A 19,198-nucleotide genomic window follows, 5' to 3' on the forward strand; every position below is an offset into this window, starting at 1 on the left:
ATGGGGCAAAGTTTATCGACACAAGTCTATATATCCACAACAGTAAAGGCATGTGTTAGTGTTCTTGGTTATGTCAGGCTCCAGCAACAATGTTAACTAGAATCTGAAATGAGTATTTACTTTATCAGAAGGCAGTTTAATCCATTCGTGATGTAAATATTGGGCTATCCAGTAGTCAATAGGTCACCTTGGCTGCTAAAATGAACCTCGCAGAGTACGTGTCATCTCTGTGGGGACAACCCTTTGAATGAGCATAGTTTTTTTGTTTTGTATTTATCAAAAGTTTTAGTTTTAAATGGAGTTACCTGAGGATGTGTCCCCGGTCCTGTCTCACCCATCCTGGAATCAGGGACATCCTAGGGACTCTGGGATTCCTCTTGGCTGCTTCATAGTACTAATGTTTGAGTTTTGATAATTTATTTGACTTTGACGCTCATGTGAAGTATTTAACATAAATATTATATGTAAAGGTGCTATAGAGTATATGCATATTTTATCCAAGTTTTCATATGAATATTTAAATTTGTATATATTTTATATAGTCTTGTAACTGTCCTCATAAATGGCTTGAAAAATTGGGGACAAGAAAACATGTCCCCTCGTCTTGGAAGCTCAGGGCAACACAGGTTTTAAATTGAACGATAGATTTGAGATTTATGAATTATTATTAATAACAACAATTTAATTAGTTTAAAAATGTTTTATTAAGTTTTATGATAAATATATTTAAAAAATGTTTTATAATAATATTTTTTTTGTTGAATCATTTAAGTTTTAATTTGATTTCAGTATGAGCTAGATTAAAAAATTGTATTTATTCTATTCAAACTATCCTCTTCCAAAAATGGTCTTGTACCCTCGAGGGCATGTTTTGGGGATATGGGGGTGGGTAGGAAATATTTCACTTCATTCCTCGTTGGTCAAAATTTAGGAAATTTCTTAGGATGTCAAAAAAACCATATACAATGTACATTAGGGGATGGCTAGTCATCTGTGGTGTCCCCTAACAGACCTAGAGACATTTTAGTTAAAAAGAAAAAAGCTTACCACCTTTCAATGTTTGTTTAATTTATGACACACCTATTTAGGATTCACAAAAAATATGGAAATGGGGTGTGGCATGAAGGTTTATTTGGATTTGAAGGTCTTTATTTGGGCTTGGTGGTGGGGGTGTTTCCCATTGACCTCATGTTTTATTGCCACGGAACATATTGTGGGCAGTAGACCCTCTTGAAAGTCACTTCCCTTTGACTGTTGGGGGTGTTGCCCCCAAACCCCCCATCAAACAACAGTTCAACCAAACAATAGACCGATGATGATCATAATTACAAAATCTACAAATACATATTCCCTGTTGCAAATCTTTGCATCATTGCAGTTCAAAAGCACAATGAAGGATGGACAACAAACCATGGAGATCTGAAGGCCTGAGGACAACTTTATTAGTAAATCCTTTGCTTGACTATACACACCAGTCACCTGTGTCTTGTTTAATTCAACCTCATATGTATATATGATGAACATTATAATTCCTATTCAAGTACTCATGCTTGCAAAGGTTCTGTAATGTATATGACGAATGATTTATCAATGTTACCATATGAACATGTGAGATTTCCTTACTTTTTTAATAGCTGCTTGCCATCATTCCCTTAAAAATGTCCAAAAAACTCCTCCCACTGGAAACTTGGGGAGCGTAGATACAAACTTAATCATGAAATTTCTTCTAAATCCAAGCTTGCCTGAAATCCCAATCTTGGAGAATGTTTAGGGACCCTAGATAAAAAACAATTGAGTGACAATGCCAGGCATTAACTGATATTGTATAAAGTTGTGGTCTACATGTATAGAATGGTTTGGTTTGTCAAGATTGTTCTTCGACCAACTACTAATAGCAGTCTTGCTTCCCTTTGAAAAATATTAGAAAAACTGAAAGGATAAATTTAGAAGAACTAGAGAAATTAAACCAAAGATGGAAGCTAGGTTATTCTAATCCATTAAAGCCATAACAAAAGAAGAGAAAGTAACAAATCATAATCTATTACTGCCCTGGAACTGAGCCACTTTTACTTTTGACAAGCTTTAGATATATAAAGGGTGTAATGTTCCCTAATTAGGCTTAGTTTCAGTTATTGCCAAATTAACTCAGATAATTGTCTCCTGTTGGGAATTAATTTATCTTAAATTTCTCAGTCAGGGTTTGGATTGTAATGCTCATGATAAGATTATTCGTGCATCTCATTAGGTTTAAGTTATCTTTAACACTTACATCTCACCTTATTACTATTTCAACTCAAAGACGAATGCAGCAGGTGTTATCCAAGTTGCCTAGAAACAAACAATGAATTCCCTCAAAGTTTATAGGTCCAAGTCTGTACCATGAAGGCTTATGGAACACTGACCCTTACCCTCTCTTGGGATTAGATCCATTTGCTTAGATTTATATAGGCACCTCCTTGGTAACATAATAGCTTTCCTTTCTCAGATAGTAATAGGATTGAAATATATCTTAGTTACCGGATTCGTGCCCTAGAGGCCAGATCCGAATTCGTGCTGATCTGGGCAGGATCCTTGTTTTAGTGGATTCGTCTAGATTCGCGGCCTGGGAATTTGGACAAATCCACTGTGTAAAACAAGGATCCTGCCTGGATCAGCACGAATCCAGTACGAATCCTCAAGGATCCAGCATGAATCCTCAAGGATCGATTGACAGACCAAGGTTTTATATGGGTCTAACTTATTTAATATGACTTTTAAAATATTTTTGTTGCTTTCTAACCCTTGCGGCTCTGGACGAATCCACTGTGTAAAACAAGGATCCTACCTGGATGAGCACAAATCTGGTACAAATCCTCAAGGATCCAGCATGAATCCTCAAGGATCGATAGGCATACCAAGGTTTTATATGGGTTTAACTTATTTAATATGACTTTAAAAATATTTTTGTTGCTTTCTAAACCTAAAATGACCCTTTTGTTTCACATCTAAAAACAGTTCACCTCAAATTTGCTCTCATTATATATTTCTCTTACACACACACACACACACACACATTCGCGAATCCTAATTGGAATTTTTTTTGCAAATCCACGGATCCGATTCACATGCCCAAATCTGATTCACATGCCCGAATCTGATTCATATCCCAAATCAGTAACTAAGAAATATACATGTATATATAAATTTATCAATTTGTTATGAATGCATACAAATACATATAATTCTGATTTTATAATTATAATTTATAAGACCATATATGTATCCTTGCCCATAATAGAATGATTATGAATCTTAGTCCATATTATTGAACGCAGATATAAATGTATGGGTATTGGAGAAATTCCATGTGCTGTTTTCAGAATACAATCACTACAGCACTCTTTCTTTCTTATTATACCCAATTGTATATTCCTTCTACCCCCATATCCTCCTGAACAGATTTTTGAGTGAGTCTTAATGTCTGACCATAGAAATGGGATGTCTCCAAGTGACGTGCACCTTGTCTTCAGTAATCACATTGTTACCTCCAGCTTATCATTAACCGATAATTTAGATATTAATCATTGTTGTTATTTGTTACAACTCTTTATTTTAATTGTTGCACTTGGTAATCACATCCTGTTGACGCATCATCATCTATATGTAAACAGGACTATTACCTATATGCAGTTTTACTTAGAGATTATCTCACTCTATTGTTATGATTCGTTTCTAGTTAATGATTGCTGATTAATACATAGTCAATATTCCGTAGTCCTTTGCAATGATTCTGTGAAATGCTTTTCCTTTCTGCATTTTATATGTTTTAATCAATAATTTACAGATTCTGTATGGTAGTTTGGAGGAAAAGGCACACAAACAATGTCAGAACTGTGTCAGATATTGTCTGCTACAGCAGTTGGATATATGTTGTAATATTTTGTTCACATAGATGAATGCCATGGAATTCATTATTATATATTCTTTTGTAGGAGCAACTTTACACAGTATATATGTGTGTATATATATATATGAAATTAATATATGATTTATATAATTATTATATTTATTAGTTAATGTTAATATTATTATATTTATTACTTAATGTTATAATATTATTATTCGTTCGTTTATTTCATGTTTTAATTTCATTTAGTTTTATTATTATTACTAAATCTTATCTTGAAGAGGGGATATCGCAGTCCTTCCCTTCCCAAAATTGCTTGTCCTCAAGCAATGACATTTTTTCATACAAATCTTTCCATGTGAGTGGCTTCTGTTGTATAACTAGGATATCATCCTAATTATAAGTTTGAGTCTAATAGCCCCAAAAGGTATCAATGTCATCTTTGTAAAACTAATAGATTTATATTTTTGAGCTCATTTGAGTTATTCTCTTGTTCTAAATCAATCGACAAATAGAACTGCACGTTTGTTAAATATGAAATAGCTGTATGAATATAAGAAGACATGAAGTATTCACAAATTATACATGCTGTATGAAGACACAAAGTATGTGCATTGATGCTTCAAGACAAAGTATACACGAGGCATACATGTTCTATACATATTGTCAGATTCCTTTTCATTCATTAGAATGTTTCCTTTAATTTATTACCCTATAGGATAGCAGGATCATGCTCTGATACCACTTGTAATGGCCCCTAATTAGGTTTAGTCACAGTTATTTACCAAATTAACACAGATTTGATATTTATGTCCCAAGCTAAGGGATTTAAGGATTGAAGTTAAAAGAATTATTTATCTACTAAGTTATCTGTATATTTGTTAATGCTCTTATCTAAACTTATTATTATTCCTGCTCAGGAAGAAAGGAGTAGGTGTTTTATCCAAGTTGTCTGAATACCAACTTGCAATGTATTCCCTCTTGTATAGGTCCAAGTCCGTATTCCATCTTGGGTCCTGTCCTCAAGGCTTCTAGAATGCTGACCCCTATCTATCTTGGAACAAAGATCCATTGCTTGGATTTATACAAGCCCCTACATGGTAACATTACAACTTTTCCTGCTTAAGCCAAATAGTAAATGGGTCTTGACTCTTCAGTGTATAGTATAACTCGCATATAAGTCTGATTTTATTCTTATTAATAGATATATTTGATACATATTAGACCCTCTAAAGGCTCCTTATCAATACTAGGATGTTAGACCCTCTAAAGTCTCCTTATCAATAGTAGGATTCAGATACATCCTTTTGTAAATCAGCATTAATTCCTTGATTTGTTACAAAATTGTTTTCTGTCATACAATGCTTACCAGCATTGCAACTGATTTATTTATTTCCTTATCTCTTCTTTATGAAGAGTAATATATCTATTTCATCATTTCCAAATCAAGGGTCTGAAGATATCAGATCATTACTTTATATTTCTTTCTTAGTGCTATATCTGATTAATACTTTATGTGCCTGCAATATCTTCAATTATCGGTTATACCAAGAGTATTCGCGTGTCTGACATAGTCTTGAAGGATGTGCAATATGATGGCTGTGTTTGATTACAATTTGAGTAAAATAATGCCATTGATTTGTCAAGAGGCAGCGTGCTGAAAAGAGCAGATGCGACACTGGATATGTAAACAAGAAGAAATGTCCAGTGATGCTGAATGGGGTGGGAGAGATCTTATTTTTATATCTCCAAAATTGAATGGATGGCAAGACACTTCTCCATAAGTATTAGTTTACCAAGAATACCAATTATGTTTTATATTATGATAATGATTGTATATGACTTAGTGTAATGTCCCTTTTTTGGGACATTAGAAATATTAAAGGACACATTTATATGATATTAAAATTGACTATGAAAGCATGGACTCTTATTATAAAAGATCGATTTAATATTCAAAGTGGGCTAAAGATGATAAGGAGAGATAAGACGAAAAGCCAGGAGGGACGTTGAAGAGTCACAGCTATGAGAATAAAAGGAAAGAGAGTCTTTCATTTGGCTTGCTTGATTTATGATTCAGATTTCAGTTCTCGCTTGTGAGAGTTATTCAAGAAAGCTTCAGCTCTCAGCTAGTGTGAGGACGTAGCCCCTCGGGCCGGCAGACAATGGACGTAAACTCATTGTCCATAGAGACGTCACTTCAGGGGTCTCATATGCGCTTAGAGGTTCTTCTCTTAGTGTTCCAATCTGACTGTAAAACTGTGTTTAAGATTGGATTTTGATTATTGGTTATTGTATTGCTATTATATAATGCAATAACATGTTTTAAAGAGTTGTATGAGAGTTTACTGGTTTAATACTGTTGGTTTGTAACACATTTTCACATGCTTGAATCTTGAAAATTGTTCTGAGAACAAACGGGTTAATAACTATTTGAGAATCTACTGGTTTCTATATTGATGTTTTGTAATACATTTGCATATGTTTAAGATTCGAATATATTTTTAGAAAGAAACCGGGTCAATATCCATTTGGGATATTTCACTTAGTTTATCTTGGTCTTACAATTGAGATTCATCATATTTCATACATTATTATTTATATATTATATTGATCTATATTATATATTTTTATTATATTACTTAATGAGTACTATATTATTTTAATGTTACATTTATTATTTTTTATATCTTATTTCTGCAAGGGGACATGATAAAGGGAAATTGATTACTTCATTGTTTTAATAGTATTAATTACCTAGTGTAAGATGAATAATTTTCCATTTTAAATCTGGACATTAAACAGAAATCTGACGTTTTTCTTGCAAACCATTAATGCAAATTTACAAACTTGAATTGGAATTATTGATTGCTGATTTCTTTCTGCAATGTCGACAAGTTTTGTGCTTAGTTTGTAGCAATTCACAGCAAGTACTCTTACTTCACAACTTAAGATTACAGCATTAGTGTACTCAAATCATTCTGGAATTAAGCTACAATATCTTGTTCACTGTGCAGGAGCCCACTAATGAACTGTATCGGAAGTCTTTGGAGTTGACAGAAAAGGTACTATTCTTTCTGGATGCTTACTGTGTGCATTGAGTTGAGTTCGGAAATTTTGTGGTTACAAGCTGCATCCATCATCCCATCATAGCATATTAGATAATATCATTTATATTTTTGTACTTTGAAATCACATGGCTGGAGCATGGGAATACTTACACACTCTGGAGCTTGTTTTATAGTGCATTATATTTGATTGCAAAGGCCTGATATCACATGTTAGCTCAACCATTCAGTAACTTTCATGTTAGTGTTTAATGTTAGTTTTACTGTAGCTGTTGCTTGTGATTTGTTCTTCTTGAACAGGGTGCACTCATCTTTTTTAGCCTTTCTGATGCACAGGCAGAAACGAGGGAAAATATAACTTCATAATTTCTAACTCTCAAACAGCACCCAAAAAAAATACACTCTATCTCATTCATACTCACTCCCACCTCTGTACCTCGAGCAAAATTATTGCCTCAATTTATACACTTTCATGTTAGTGTTTTATGTTAGTTTTTCTGTAGCTGTTTGTTGTCATTTGTTCTCCTTGAACAGAATGTGTTGGTTCCCAAAACCGCAGATTGAAAATTGAAGAGCCTGCCACTTCTCTGATAGGATTCGGAAATCAGTTCTGGCCAACGAATGAGAATCGCCTTGATTCCCCTGCACTTCAAGCTCTGCTACTCCTAGGCGGGAAGACCTTCTCCTCGAACTTGATCACTTGGTTCAGAGCTTTTTTATAGCGAATTTAAGCTTTGGAGTTCTCCAGCTGGCAAGGTCCTCGAACTCAATTAAAATGGAAATTGGATGCAGGATAATAGTTGAATGTTTTGTATAATTGAATAATAATTATTTTGATGCTTGTATGAAGGAAGTTATAGATTTTCTTACTTTAATAATAAAAAGACTAGTGCCTCTGCTCATCCGGGCAATAGAGTCAACTTCATTTAATTTTCACGTACAATTTAATAATGCTTTACGCACTTTATTGCCAACAATTAAATAATCAAGATGCAAGAGATCAAATATTTCACAATATCTATCATGATCAAATTTAATATGTTAAATGAATATGTCCACTTATTTGACATTTAAATTGTATACAGAATTCAAAAAAAAAATTACAAAGGACGATTCATCTACAGTTTAAATCTCCACGCCTTAATAATAAACAAAGAACATTTTATTTTATTATAGAAATAAAATAATAGAATTTATATTACAAAGCCATATTATAGCCCTTATTCCTCCAGCCAAATAATATAAAAAACTTCTTCCTGAATATTGATGATTGTCCTAATATTGAATGTCTTATCTCAAATAAAATAGTTCATATTTATATCCTATTTGTTTGAGGACATGACTTTTCATGTTAAAGGCTTATATCCCTTCAAAAATAAAATCACACTTCCTCAAAATAATAATTGCTCCTTTTAATATTGAATTTGTAAGCATCTTTTAACCTTAATTCAAGTTCTTTGTTGTTTGCAACCGCATGGTCTTTTGCAACGCATGATACTCCCATGCTCATCGATTCTCTAGTGATGGTGACATCTTCCTCCCATGACTTCCAACTCACGGTGATCTTCTTTAAATCTCCAGGTTATTGTAGCACTCTATAGACGGCAGAGACATCATTGTGGACATGATTCGATTCCTTGGAACTTTGTTTTGGAATGCCTGACACGATATTCTTCCAAACTTATTGCATATCCTGGTGGAGTGATGGAGTTTCTCGGAATAAAATTGCCTGAGAAAAAATATTCATATCACATGTTTTTCTTTGTCTCGGGATAAGGTGAATGCACTTAGTATCCTTCATTGCCAATTGTGTCTTGTCTTTGGCTTACGTGACTTTAATACGAATTTACATGTCTTCTACAGTGGCTACTGTCACAGTCAAATTTCCTGTTATTGATTCAAGATTTCAATGCTCCTTGACTGAATTGTGATTGTGTTGAGCATATATTGGAGACTCCATTTTGAGCGTAATCTTTAGTTCTTCCGCTGGGCTAATTGCTCCTCTTCATAGTTTGTCAAATGCATACTCCCTTTCTAGTAAGTGCCTTGTGATTATTTAGGGTGCCAACTATGCCTGTATCCTTTCCCTGCAATAAAATTGCCAGTACCGTTGTAAGGGCTTGCTGTTTCTATTCTGCAGGTTTTTTCATGATTCTGAGATTCAGTGATTCCTGCACATTCTTCCTTTCATTATGATATGCATCTGAATTTATGGGAAATGAATAAGCCTGATAAAGTATTCGCTTCTCAATGACAATACTATAAAGTTTTCAACATTATTTCACAAGTGGAGACCTAAATTTTTGGGCTCCATCAGAGTGCACTCATCTTTTTCAGCCTTCTGATGCACATGCAGAAAAGAGGGAAAATAAAACTTCATAATTTTCAACTATCAAACTGCACCCAAAAAAAACACTCTCATTCATACATGCTTCCACCTCTCTGCCTTAGAGGCAAAAATATTGCCTCAATTTATACATAAGGATAGGCTTATTCAAGCTTCAAACTGATTGGAGGAGAATCCCCTTATTCAGAAAAAACATATAATATTTCCTAGAATTTCTTTAACCTCTATTTTAGCAAAACAAACTGATTCAAAAAAACTAACTTCTTATCCCATAGAGTCCAATTCAAGATACGTTGTGCGCTTGCATCAGACTCCCAAGGTACAAGACATTTTCATGGACTCCTGTCCATGAGTTCATCAACACTGACACCATACTTGAATAGATCAGAAATTGTCATCCATGTGGAATCTTCAAGTTGGTGCCTCTTCCATTTGATCAAGTATTCCATACATTCTTTATCTCTGGATTTCATGATGACTTTCGTGTCCAGGAATCCAGGATTAACTCAGGTTGCTTAGGTGTGGCTTTGGGCAACCGCTGCTCCCATTTGGTGACTTTTGTGTCCACGAGTTCATCAACATTGACACCATACTTGAGTAGATCAGAAATTGACATCTTCAGTGGGTGCCCCTTCCATTTGATCAAGTATTCTAGATGTTCTTTACTTTTGGTTTTCATAATGACTTTCGTGTCCAGGATTAACTCACGTTGCTTAGGTGTGGCTTTGGGCAACTACTGTTCCCATTTGGCGACCTGTCCTTAATGTATTTTAGGGACTTGGACTGGTTGCTCTTCACCCTTATAAGGGTACAAAAATAGCAATGCCCTTTGGAATTTCTATCTCATATGCTTTACTAGAGAACTTTTGTAAAACCTGACAAGGCCCAATTTTCTTTATTGTCAACTTGGTGTATTCTCCTCTTCAGAACCTTTCGTTTCTAAGATGCGCTAGGACTAGATCTCCAACATCAAAATAGATTTCTTTCCTTTTCACATCAGCTTGATTCTTGTACTTGATGGTACTTTCTTCAAGTTTACTTTTCACTTGTTCGTGCAAATTTTGCATTGCATTGGCAAAATCTTTGCCATCGGCACTTCTCATCTCCATTGGACCCAACATCCACTATTGGAGCACAAATCCTGCTAAAATTTCTTATGAATTCTCTATAGAAATTGGCCAACCCATGAAAACTTCTTACCTCAGATGTTCTTAGGAAAGGAGTAGGCCACTCGATTGCATTTATCTTGTCCTTGTCCATCTTTAGTCCATGTTGCGAGATGACAAATCTCAAGTAAACTAATTCTGTCTTCAAGAAAGTACACTTTTTGAGATTGATTAGCATCTTTTCTACCTGCAATTCATCTAATACTATCCTTAAATGTCTTAAATGTTCTTGCTTTGATTGACTATATATCAAGATGTCATCCAATTATATTATGACAAACTTACTTGTGAAATCTTTAGGCACCTCATTCATAAAACCCATGAAAGTGCTTGGAGCATTAAGCCAAATGGCATAACCAGCCAATAGGGACCACGAGTTGTCTTAAAGGCCTTCTTCAACTCATCACCTTCCTAATTAGAAAAATACTTAGCCTTGCTTAAACAATCCAATAATTCATCAATTTTTGACAAAAGAGACCTATACCTGATTGTGATTTTGTTGATTGCTCTAGAATATGTGCACATTCTCTAGCTTCCATCCCTCTTAGGACTCAAAACAGTTAGAACTGCACAAGGGCTTAGACTTTCCCTTGTCAATCCTTTCTACAATAATTATTACACCTGCTTCTTGTTTTCTGCATTCTCCTTTGGTGCCGTTCTGTAGGAAGCTTTATTGGAAAGATTGCTCTTGGAATCAAGTCTATGTGATGGCTGATACTCCTTAATGGAGGGAAAGCATTAGGAAGATCATTCACTACTATGTCTTTGTACTCTTTCAACATACCTCGAATTTCTTCAGGAAAATCAATTAGCTTCTATTAACTACACTTTTAAGCTTTCCTATCAAAGCAAAGTGCACCTCTTCCTTCTTCTTTTGGTGCAAAAACTCCTTACTACCCATTAGCATTCATCTGGAGCTTGGTTCAACAACAACTTGTTCTTCCTTCGGTGGTATAAGAATGTGCTTCTTTCCATCTTTCTCAAAAGTGTAAGTGTTGCCTTGCCCATATTGCATAGCTTTCTGTCATATTGCCATTGTCTTCCAAGCAAAACATGGTAAATGTCCATGGGCATAACATCACACTTTGATCTTTGTAGGTTCTTATTTGAATATCCACTTTGCATTGCTCATTATCCAAGAGTTGATGCCCTTTTTGCAATTATGATACTTTGTAAAGAGAAGGATGTGTTACCTTTTTCAAGCCTTGTCTCTCCACCATCTTTGTTGAAACTAGATTGTCTGTGCTCCTACTATCTATGATGACTTTACAACATTTCCCTCCACTTTTGCATGTTGTTTTGAACAAAGTCTTTCTTTGAGCTGATTCTATTTTTTTGGGTTTAAGCAACATACTTTTCATCAAGAGTGATTCACCATCTTCAGGTGCATCATTATAAGTAACAGGTTTTTGTATATCTCTCTCTCCTCTTCACCTTGAGCAATATGTGCACTTCTTTGAATTGTCCTAGGATTCTCTGGACACAAATAAGATCTATGCCCATATTTATTACATTCAAGACATTTTCCAAAAAATCCTCTACCATTACCTCTTTAAGCCTTCCTTCCTCTAATGAGTCATTACCTCGATAGGTTTGTTCTTATTGTGTGAGCTACTGCATTCTTCTTTTTGCACTTACCATTGCCCTCTACCAATTTGTTATCCCTTCTTCTGGAACTTTGACTTTTCGCTCTTGAGCTTTTTATCTGCTTCGTGGAAAATTTCTCTTGTGCTTTAAGAGCACATTGGTATGCCCTCTCCACTGTTCTAGCACACAAAAGGTTAATTTCATCCTAAATATTATATTTCAGTCTATTGAGATATCTAGCTGCTTTTTCATCATCATCTTCAATGTGACCAGCTATACAGGTCAACCTATAGAATTCTATTGTGTAATCTTTATTGGTCATGTCTTTTTGTCTAAGACTTTGTATTTCTTGAAAAGATTAAGTTCGTAATTTTGGGCAAGAATTCCTTTTAATTTTGCCCACATTTTGTCCCATCTGTTGATCCTGGCCTTTCCTTGCTGCATTCTTTCATCTTGTATTCTATCCCACCAGAGGGATGCATGACCTTTCAATGGGGTACCGCAAATGTAACTTGTTATTAGCAACTTTTTTATATTCAAAATGCTTGTTCATTTCACTGATTCAATTGATCAGCTCCTCGACATCTAGGCTGCCTTCATACATATGTACAACCTGATGGAGCTCAAATTTTGCAAATTAAGAGCATCCATTTGAGACATAATGATGAAGATTTTTGAGATTGTTGAAATTCATCATTTATGTCAAAACTAAGATACCAAAGCATATTGAGGAATTAGTCAAAGAGTATTGTATTAAAGCATATCAAATATGATATCAGGATTAGTCTCTATTACGATTAATGAGCAGTCCAGAATTCGTACCCAACATCAAGACTGAACCTGCACAGAAGTTGCTATGTCAAGAGCCCCGACAAAATCAATATGAGACTGCTGGAAAGAACCTTGTTTTAGAGTGTCTTGAAGCGCATCATCACCATGTTGAGTGCTATTCAGAACAATATGCACGATAATAGAGATATTAATTCTGGCTACAAACAGGAGCATATTGGCATCAAATTCATGTTTCTATTGCCATTTATTTATATCTAACAATTTTTGGTGTAGGTATATCTTCTTTCCACTCCATTTTTTTTGGGTTTTTGGTGAAGATAGCAATCAAGAAAAATATGAGGTTGACCTCAAAGCAATTTTTAGATGGTGCCATCGACTCAAGCATAACAAGCGATGACTTGTTTTTATTAAAAGAACATTGGACGCTTCAATTTTATAGTCAAAATTATGGAGTGATAATACTCAGAGCGGTGTTCTACATATGCAGAGTACTTGGTCGTCGAGTGAATATGGTAACCTTGTGCGTTGAATTAATATGCATGTCCAGTGCTCACAGATGTTCATTTGGCAAAATAGCCAAGTTGAATAGAGCTAGTGATCATCCTAATCATGAGAGTAAATACTTCAGGAGTATCGACTGGTTAGAGGTTAGAAGTATCGTGTGTATGCATCTGATGAACGTAGCAATGTTTGGAAACATCAATAACTTCTTCTGCAATATAATAGCGAACATGGCCTCCAAAATTTTGAGATGTATCACTATTGTTTTTGTCATCACATGAGGAACCTGATTTTTATCTAACATAATACGGTTGCTTCTTGTATTTGTTTAATAAGTCCTAAAGCATGTTTGGGCTATATTTCAGTTTATTAAAGAAGTAATTCTATAGGATTATTGGGCTGTTCCAAATATTGGATGCTAACATAATTGAGGGACAATTCATATGAATTTCAATATAGATTAAAAGTCAGTATCTAATTATGCTTCACATCTTTGGCAAGTGTAGAAATGCACGTGTTGGAATATTTTTAGGCAAATTGGATGATTCTGTAATGTCCCCTTTTTGGGACATTAGAAAAGTTAAAGACATATTTATAAAACATTAAAATTGACTTGGAGAGCGTGGACTCACATTATAAAAGGTCAATTTAATATTATAAAGTGGGCTAAAAAGGACAAGGAGAGATAAGACGAAAAACCTAGAAGGGGTCGAAGAGTCACAACTGTGAAGATAAAAGGAGAAGAGACTTATTCATTTGGCATGCTTGATTTATGATTCAGATTTCAGTTCTCTCTTGCGAGAGTTATTTAGAAAGCTTCAGCTTTTAGCTAGTGTGAGGATGTAACCCCTTGTGCCGATAGATAGTGAACATAAACTCATTGTCCGTGTAGACGTCACTTCACGTGTCTTGTATGCGATTACAGGTTCTTCTCTTAGTGTTCCAATTTGACTGCAAAATTGTGTTTAAGATTGGATTTTGAATTTTGGTTATTGTATTGCTGTTGTATAGTGCAATAACGTTGTTTTAAGGAGTTTTATGAGAGTTTATTGGTTTCATTTTGTTGGTTTGTAACACATTTCCATATGCTTGAATCCGGAATCTTATTTTGAGAAAGAATGGGTTAATATCTATTGGTAAATCTATTGGTTTCTATTGTGTTTCGTAATACGTCTGCCTATGTTTAAGTCCTGAATATATTGTTGAAAAAGAAATTGAGTAAATATCGGGTTTGGGATATTTTGGTGGTATTAGAGCAAGGGGTCCTGCCATCTTGTGGAATTTAGTCAAAAATGTTTGAGAGATTTTTTTTTCTGAGATATATTTTTAGAAAGGGTTGATTAAAGACAAATCTATAGTGAAGATTTTTAATTAGTCCGAGAGGAAATATTGAGAGTACAACGTTCTTGGAATATCACTTTGCAATAAGGTTGGTGACTGTATTTTCAGTATTGTGTGATAGCAAATATAGATGTGAGACCAAGGCATGAATGGTGAAGAAAAGTTTTTTGCAATCGACTGTAGTTGCCATTTACATTATTTTCTAGATTGAGGGGGTGAAATCCACCATAGTTGGCAGTCATAACACCATGATGAAAATGGCCTTGAGACTTTGATTTCATTACTACAAAAGAGATTTGGACTTGAACTTATTTTTGAAGCAAACAGTGGTCTGAATGAGTAAATGTTGGAGCTGGGGTGAAGAGATCAACTGAATTGTTGATTAAACTAGTTGTAGTTAGAACTATAAGAGGATTCAGATTTGTATTCAATCGTAGGAGACAAACGTTAGCAGGAGACAATATGCGGTAATAGAGCCAAATTGGGACAGTGTTGAACAAGACAATGGAGTTATGATAGGAGTTTGTACGATGACCATTGGCCAGACGTATCCTCTATCAGAGATGACATCCAACGGGTAAAACCCGGAGGCAACAATGATATGATGTATGAGATGGCTTCAAAAACCTTAGTTAGAATAGAGCAGACTGACTAGAAACAATGGTTAGTAGCACATATACGGGTACTTTCAGACACACCATACATGGGGACGGAGACTCGTGGTATACCTGGAGTCTTCGACTCATTTTGATTAATCCTTAGTGCTGTAGTGGAAATATTTAGGCGAACATTAAGTATCGTATGTGTCACCAGGAGCGTTTGGTTGCCAAGACTATGCATATGTCGAATACCTTCAAGAGTTTATGACAGTCTTTGCTAAGCATCCCTTTTCCAGGATGAAGTTTAACGACAACAAATAAATTACACTATTCGGAGGGTCTGAGCTCTTGTAATGGAAAGGTAACGCACAAAAATAATAATAATAATTTGCCGAGCTATTTTTAGAACTATTGACGGACAAACAATAGCTGTTACAAACCTGGCTAGAAGTAGAGGATGGGCAATAGTTGGTTGGCTCGACACTTATAGAATATCTAAGAATACCGACACATGGACATAGTTTGTCATGATTAAGCTTCAATCTACTCATGTCTTCGACGCCCGAGATCTGGAGGTGGAAATCATGAACACTAGTCGATAGGATTTGGTGGTTTACGATTACTCATTGCTTCCAAATTTGTCTTTCAGTGGTATCGAGATAGCCAATAGAAGTAATTAATCTGAACAAACTTCCAAATGCCATTCCATCGCTCGAAGCTTGGTTTGTAGGAGAATCATTGAAACTTTCCGTCAAGCATTTTCTTTGTTCCTGCAATATGTAAAAGCTTACCCGCAATTTATGAAGTTTGGCTAAAAATTGAACGAGAGTATGGCTCATTGGCAGATCTTGATTGAGCTTTAATGAAGGAGACCCCTCGTTTGGAGGAACTAAGATTTTTTCAGCATCTGCAAGAAGGCAAGTCTCAAGGAATTGTGGAATCTGGTTCAATTGTTCAAAAGGACATTCTTCATAAATCTACAACACATAAAGAAGGCCCACAAAAGAATTCAACCAAGCAATTAAATAATAGATTTCTCACAACAAATAAAGAAAAATCATTTTTGGGCGCTGTGAAGAAAATCTAGAATCAAAATGGCAGAAATTTTCAGCTGAAGAAATTCTTGCATTAGAGGCTTTTGATATAGATGATTTTCATTCAAAAACCGTTAACTAATTGGAAGGTGGTTTTGTACCTGGAAAATCAGTATCTAGAGTATTAGATGAAGAGACAGAGGAGGCTAACGTGAGTCCATTGAAGCTAGCAGTGTATTTGGATGAGTGCACAACATATGTCTTTAACCTTGCGATCGAGGTTAATGAAGAACACATTCGACAATTCTTTAATGAGTCTAGAGGAGTAAAGGCCATCCAGCTTGTTAGGGATCAGACTTCTAGAATATCTAAGGGCTTTGCATGTATTGACTTTGAAATTAAAGAATATCTTTCTGTAGCTGATTTGCACCAGAAAGAACATGGACTGGGACTCGCAAGGAAAACTATTTGAGCCGTCTATACAGGGGTTAGTAAGGAAGTTAAATTGAGCATAAACCATGTTGATGAATCAATAAATGAACATCACCAAGTCTGCTGCTGAGAATGTTAAGACTGTTATCAATTTTTAGCACTCTTGCTAAAGATTGATAATGTTAGCATTTCCACTTACAACCTCAAAGCAGGTAGAGCTTCAATGATATATAGATGTAATAAAGGTGTTGCTGTTATGAAGATGAGGATAAGTGGCATTCAACTCTCTATAAGTGGACTCCTACTTTTTTAAGTGGGGTTTTATTTTGTTGAGTGGAGTTGTGTCTTTTAGGGGAATGAGAAAGTTTTGTGCTTGGCCTACTAATCAAGATAAGAGGGCAGCCATAAGTGAAGTTAGTGCAAGGTCCATTATGAGAGAAGACAAATTGTGTGTGCTTTGCCAAGTCATCTAGGATAAGGTGACAGTTTCAGTGGAGTTATTCCAGGGCCATTATGAGCTTTATTAATGATATATTTGGTTTTAATGGGTGGCCATTATGACAAAGATCGTAAGGCATACTTGTTGGAGCATTATCCTACCTTTTTTGAGTGCTTTGAGGGGTCCAAAAAGTGGCCTAAATGATCAAATCCGACCAAGGAGATTGTTATCTCCTAAGTACACTTGGTTTGCAGCTATAAATAGGGGCTGAAAGCTCATTTGTAAGCAAGTTCTTCTCTCTCCACTTGTGTGTTTTGTAGTTGTCCTAAATTCTTTAGCAGAAGTGGAGGGTTTTTGTTGTATATTGTTCCAAACTTCATTTGTTTCAAAATAATTCAGTGATATTACCTTCTCATGGCCTTTTTATTGATGTAGAGCATTGATGGTTGCATGTTTCTATGAGGTTTCATATATATTCCTTTAACATTTGCCATTTCTAGCACCTTTATATAAGACATATTATACTTTGCAGGTTATATTGATGTGTGAGTGATGTCCCGGTGCTTCACCCCTGTGAGCATCACCTAGATCCAATGAGTGCTAAGTGTTCCATTTATTCTCATGAGAGATGGATTCATGTTGAATCACTACTCATGAAACATGGGTCATCGAGTTTGACTCAAAATCACACAGTTAAATCCTGATATTCACATCACAATTTGACTAGCTGTGGAAATCATCTCCTACTTATCAATTGATGAGCTTAAGGGGCTTTCTAATGAATGGTTCATAAGGCACAACACTTGGTGAAGGTTTTGCAAATGGGGTTGCAAGCTTTGGGTTTAACTGTGGAGGAAACTCTGTAGTTAAGCGCGCTCAGGCTGGAGTAGTACTGGGATGGGTGACCTCCCGGGAAGTCCCGGTGCTTCACCCCTGTGAGCATCACCTAGATCCAATGAGTGCTAAGTGTTCCATTTATTCTCATGAGAGATGGATTCATGTTGAATCACTACTCATGAAACATGGGTCATCGAGTTTGACTCAAAATCACACAGTTAAATCCTGATATTCACATCACAATACATCCAATTTGTGAAAACTTTTTTTATTTTTCCTTCTTAAGTTGTGAGCATCTATGCCTTCTTTATGAAATATTTATGCAAGAGTATGGGTAAAACCTTGAGTTGTGGTAGTGTACCTAGTTTTGGGGCATGTGTATGTTCTAAATGATAATGTCAACCTCGGAGGATCAATTTGGTGCATCACCATAGGACTTACATTTTCATTTCTGTCATTTTTCTATCCCTTTCCCTCAGAGATAAATGGGTGAAATAGGTGAGCATCTTATAGGAACCGGCCTAGAATCCGGAGATACACTCCATTTTTGGGTCACCCACAACCATGGAGTGTTTCCATGTTTCTCAAAAAATGTCACATTTTTTTGTAACTTGACAAGGGTGCAATTTTAAGAGATAACAAAGACATTACTAGTAACAGTTTGGAAGTCCATGCTTTGAATGAACAACTGCTCTCAGGTTCAGTTACAGCTGATTTTGTAGAACAAGGGTTGATCTCTGCAGAAGAAAATAAGTCTGGCATTCAAGAAATAACACATTATAAAATCAGAATTATAGGCCATATCAGCCTTCTTATCAGCCCCAATATCAACAATACCAGGGTAATAAGCTTTTTTATCAGCAAAATAGCGAAAACCATAGACCTAATCTTAATACAAGGCCTTACCAACATTATAATCCTAATGTTCTTAGCACTTCAAAGGAGATAGTTCCCACCCAAAACAACCTAGTACAAGATTATGAGTGGTGTTTTCCGTGCAATCAGCAACACAATCAGAATACTTGCACAAATGGTATAATGAACCAAGCCTTAATGGTTCAAAATAGCCCAAGTTCGCAAGCAAGTACCGCTGATGAAACCTCCATACTGCAGCAAGAAGAACAACAGCTGGAAGCAACACTTACAAATTGGCAGTGTGAAGAGTTTTG

The 19,198-nt window shown here is 35.5% G+C and overlaps 1 protein-coding gene across 1 annotated transcript in view; it reads left to right on the forward strand.

The window, feature by feature from the left end:
* Positions 1–19,198, forward strand: part of LOC149552389 (mitochondrial import receptor subunit TOM20-like) — a 76,751-nt gene that overhangs the window by 26,127 nt on the left and 31,426 nt on the right. Inside the window, exon 4 of the mRNA XM_089787932.1 lies at positions 6,904–6,951. Within this exon, the coding sequence (XP_089644058.1) occupies positions 6,904–6,951 (48 nt within the window). The remainder of the gene's footprint in view (positions 1–6,903; positions 6,952–19,198) is intronic.

The sequence above is a fragment of the Cupressus sempervirens genome, chromosome 6, assembly GCF_028749045.1.
Source record: "Cupressus sempervirens isolate cs-2001-9-10 chromosome 6, ASM2874904v1, whole genome shotgun sequence".
In the NCBI taxonomy this organism is placed as follows: Eukaryota; Viridiplantae; Streptophyta; class Pinopsida; order Cupressales; family Cupressaceae; genus Cupressus; species Cupressus sempervirens.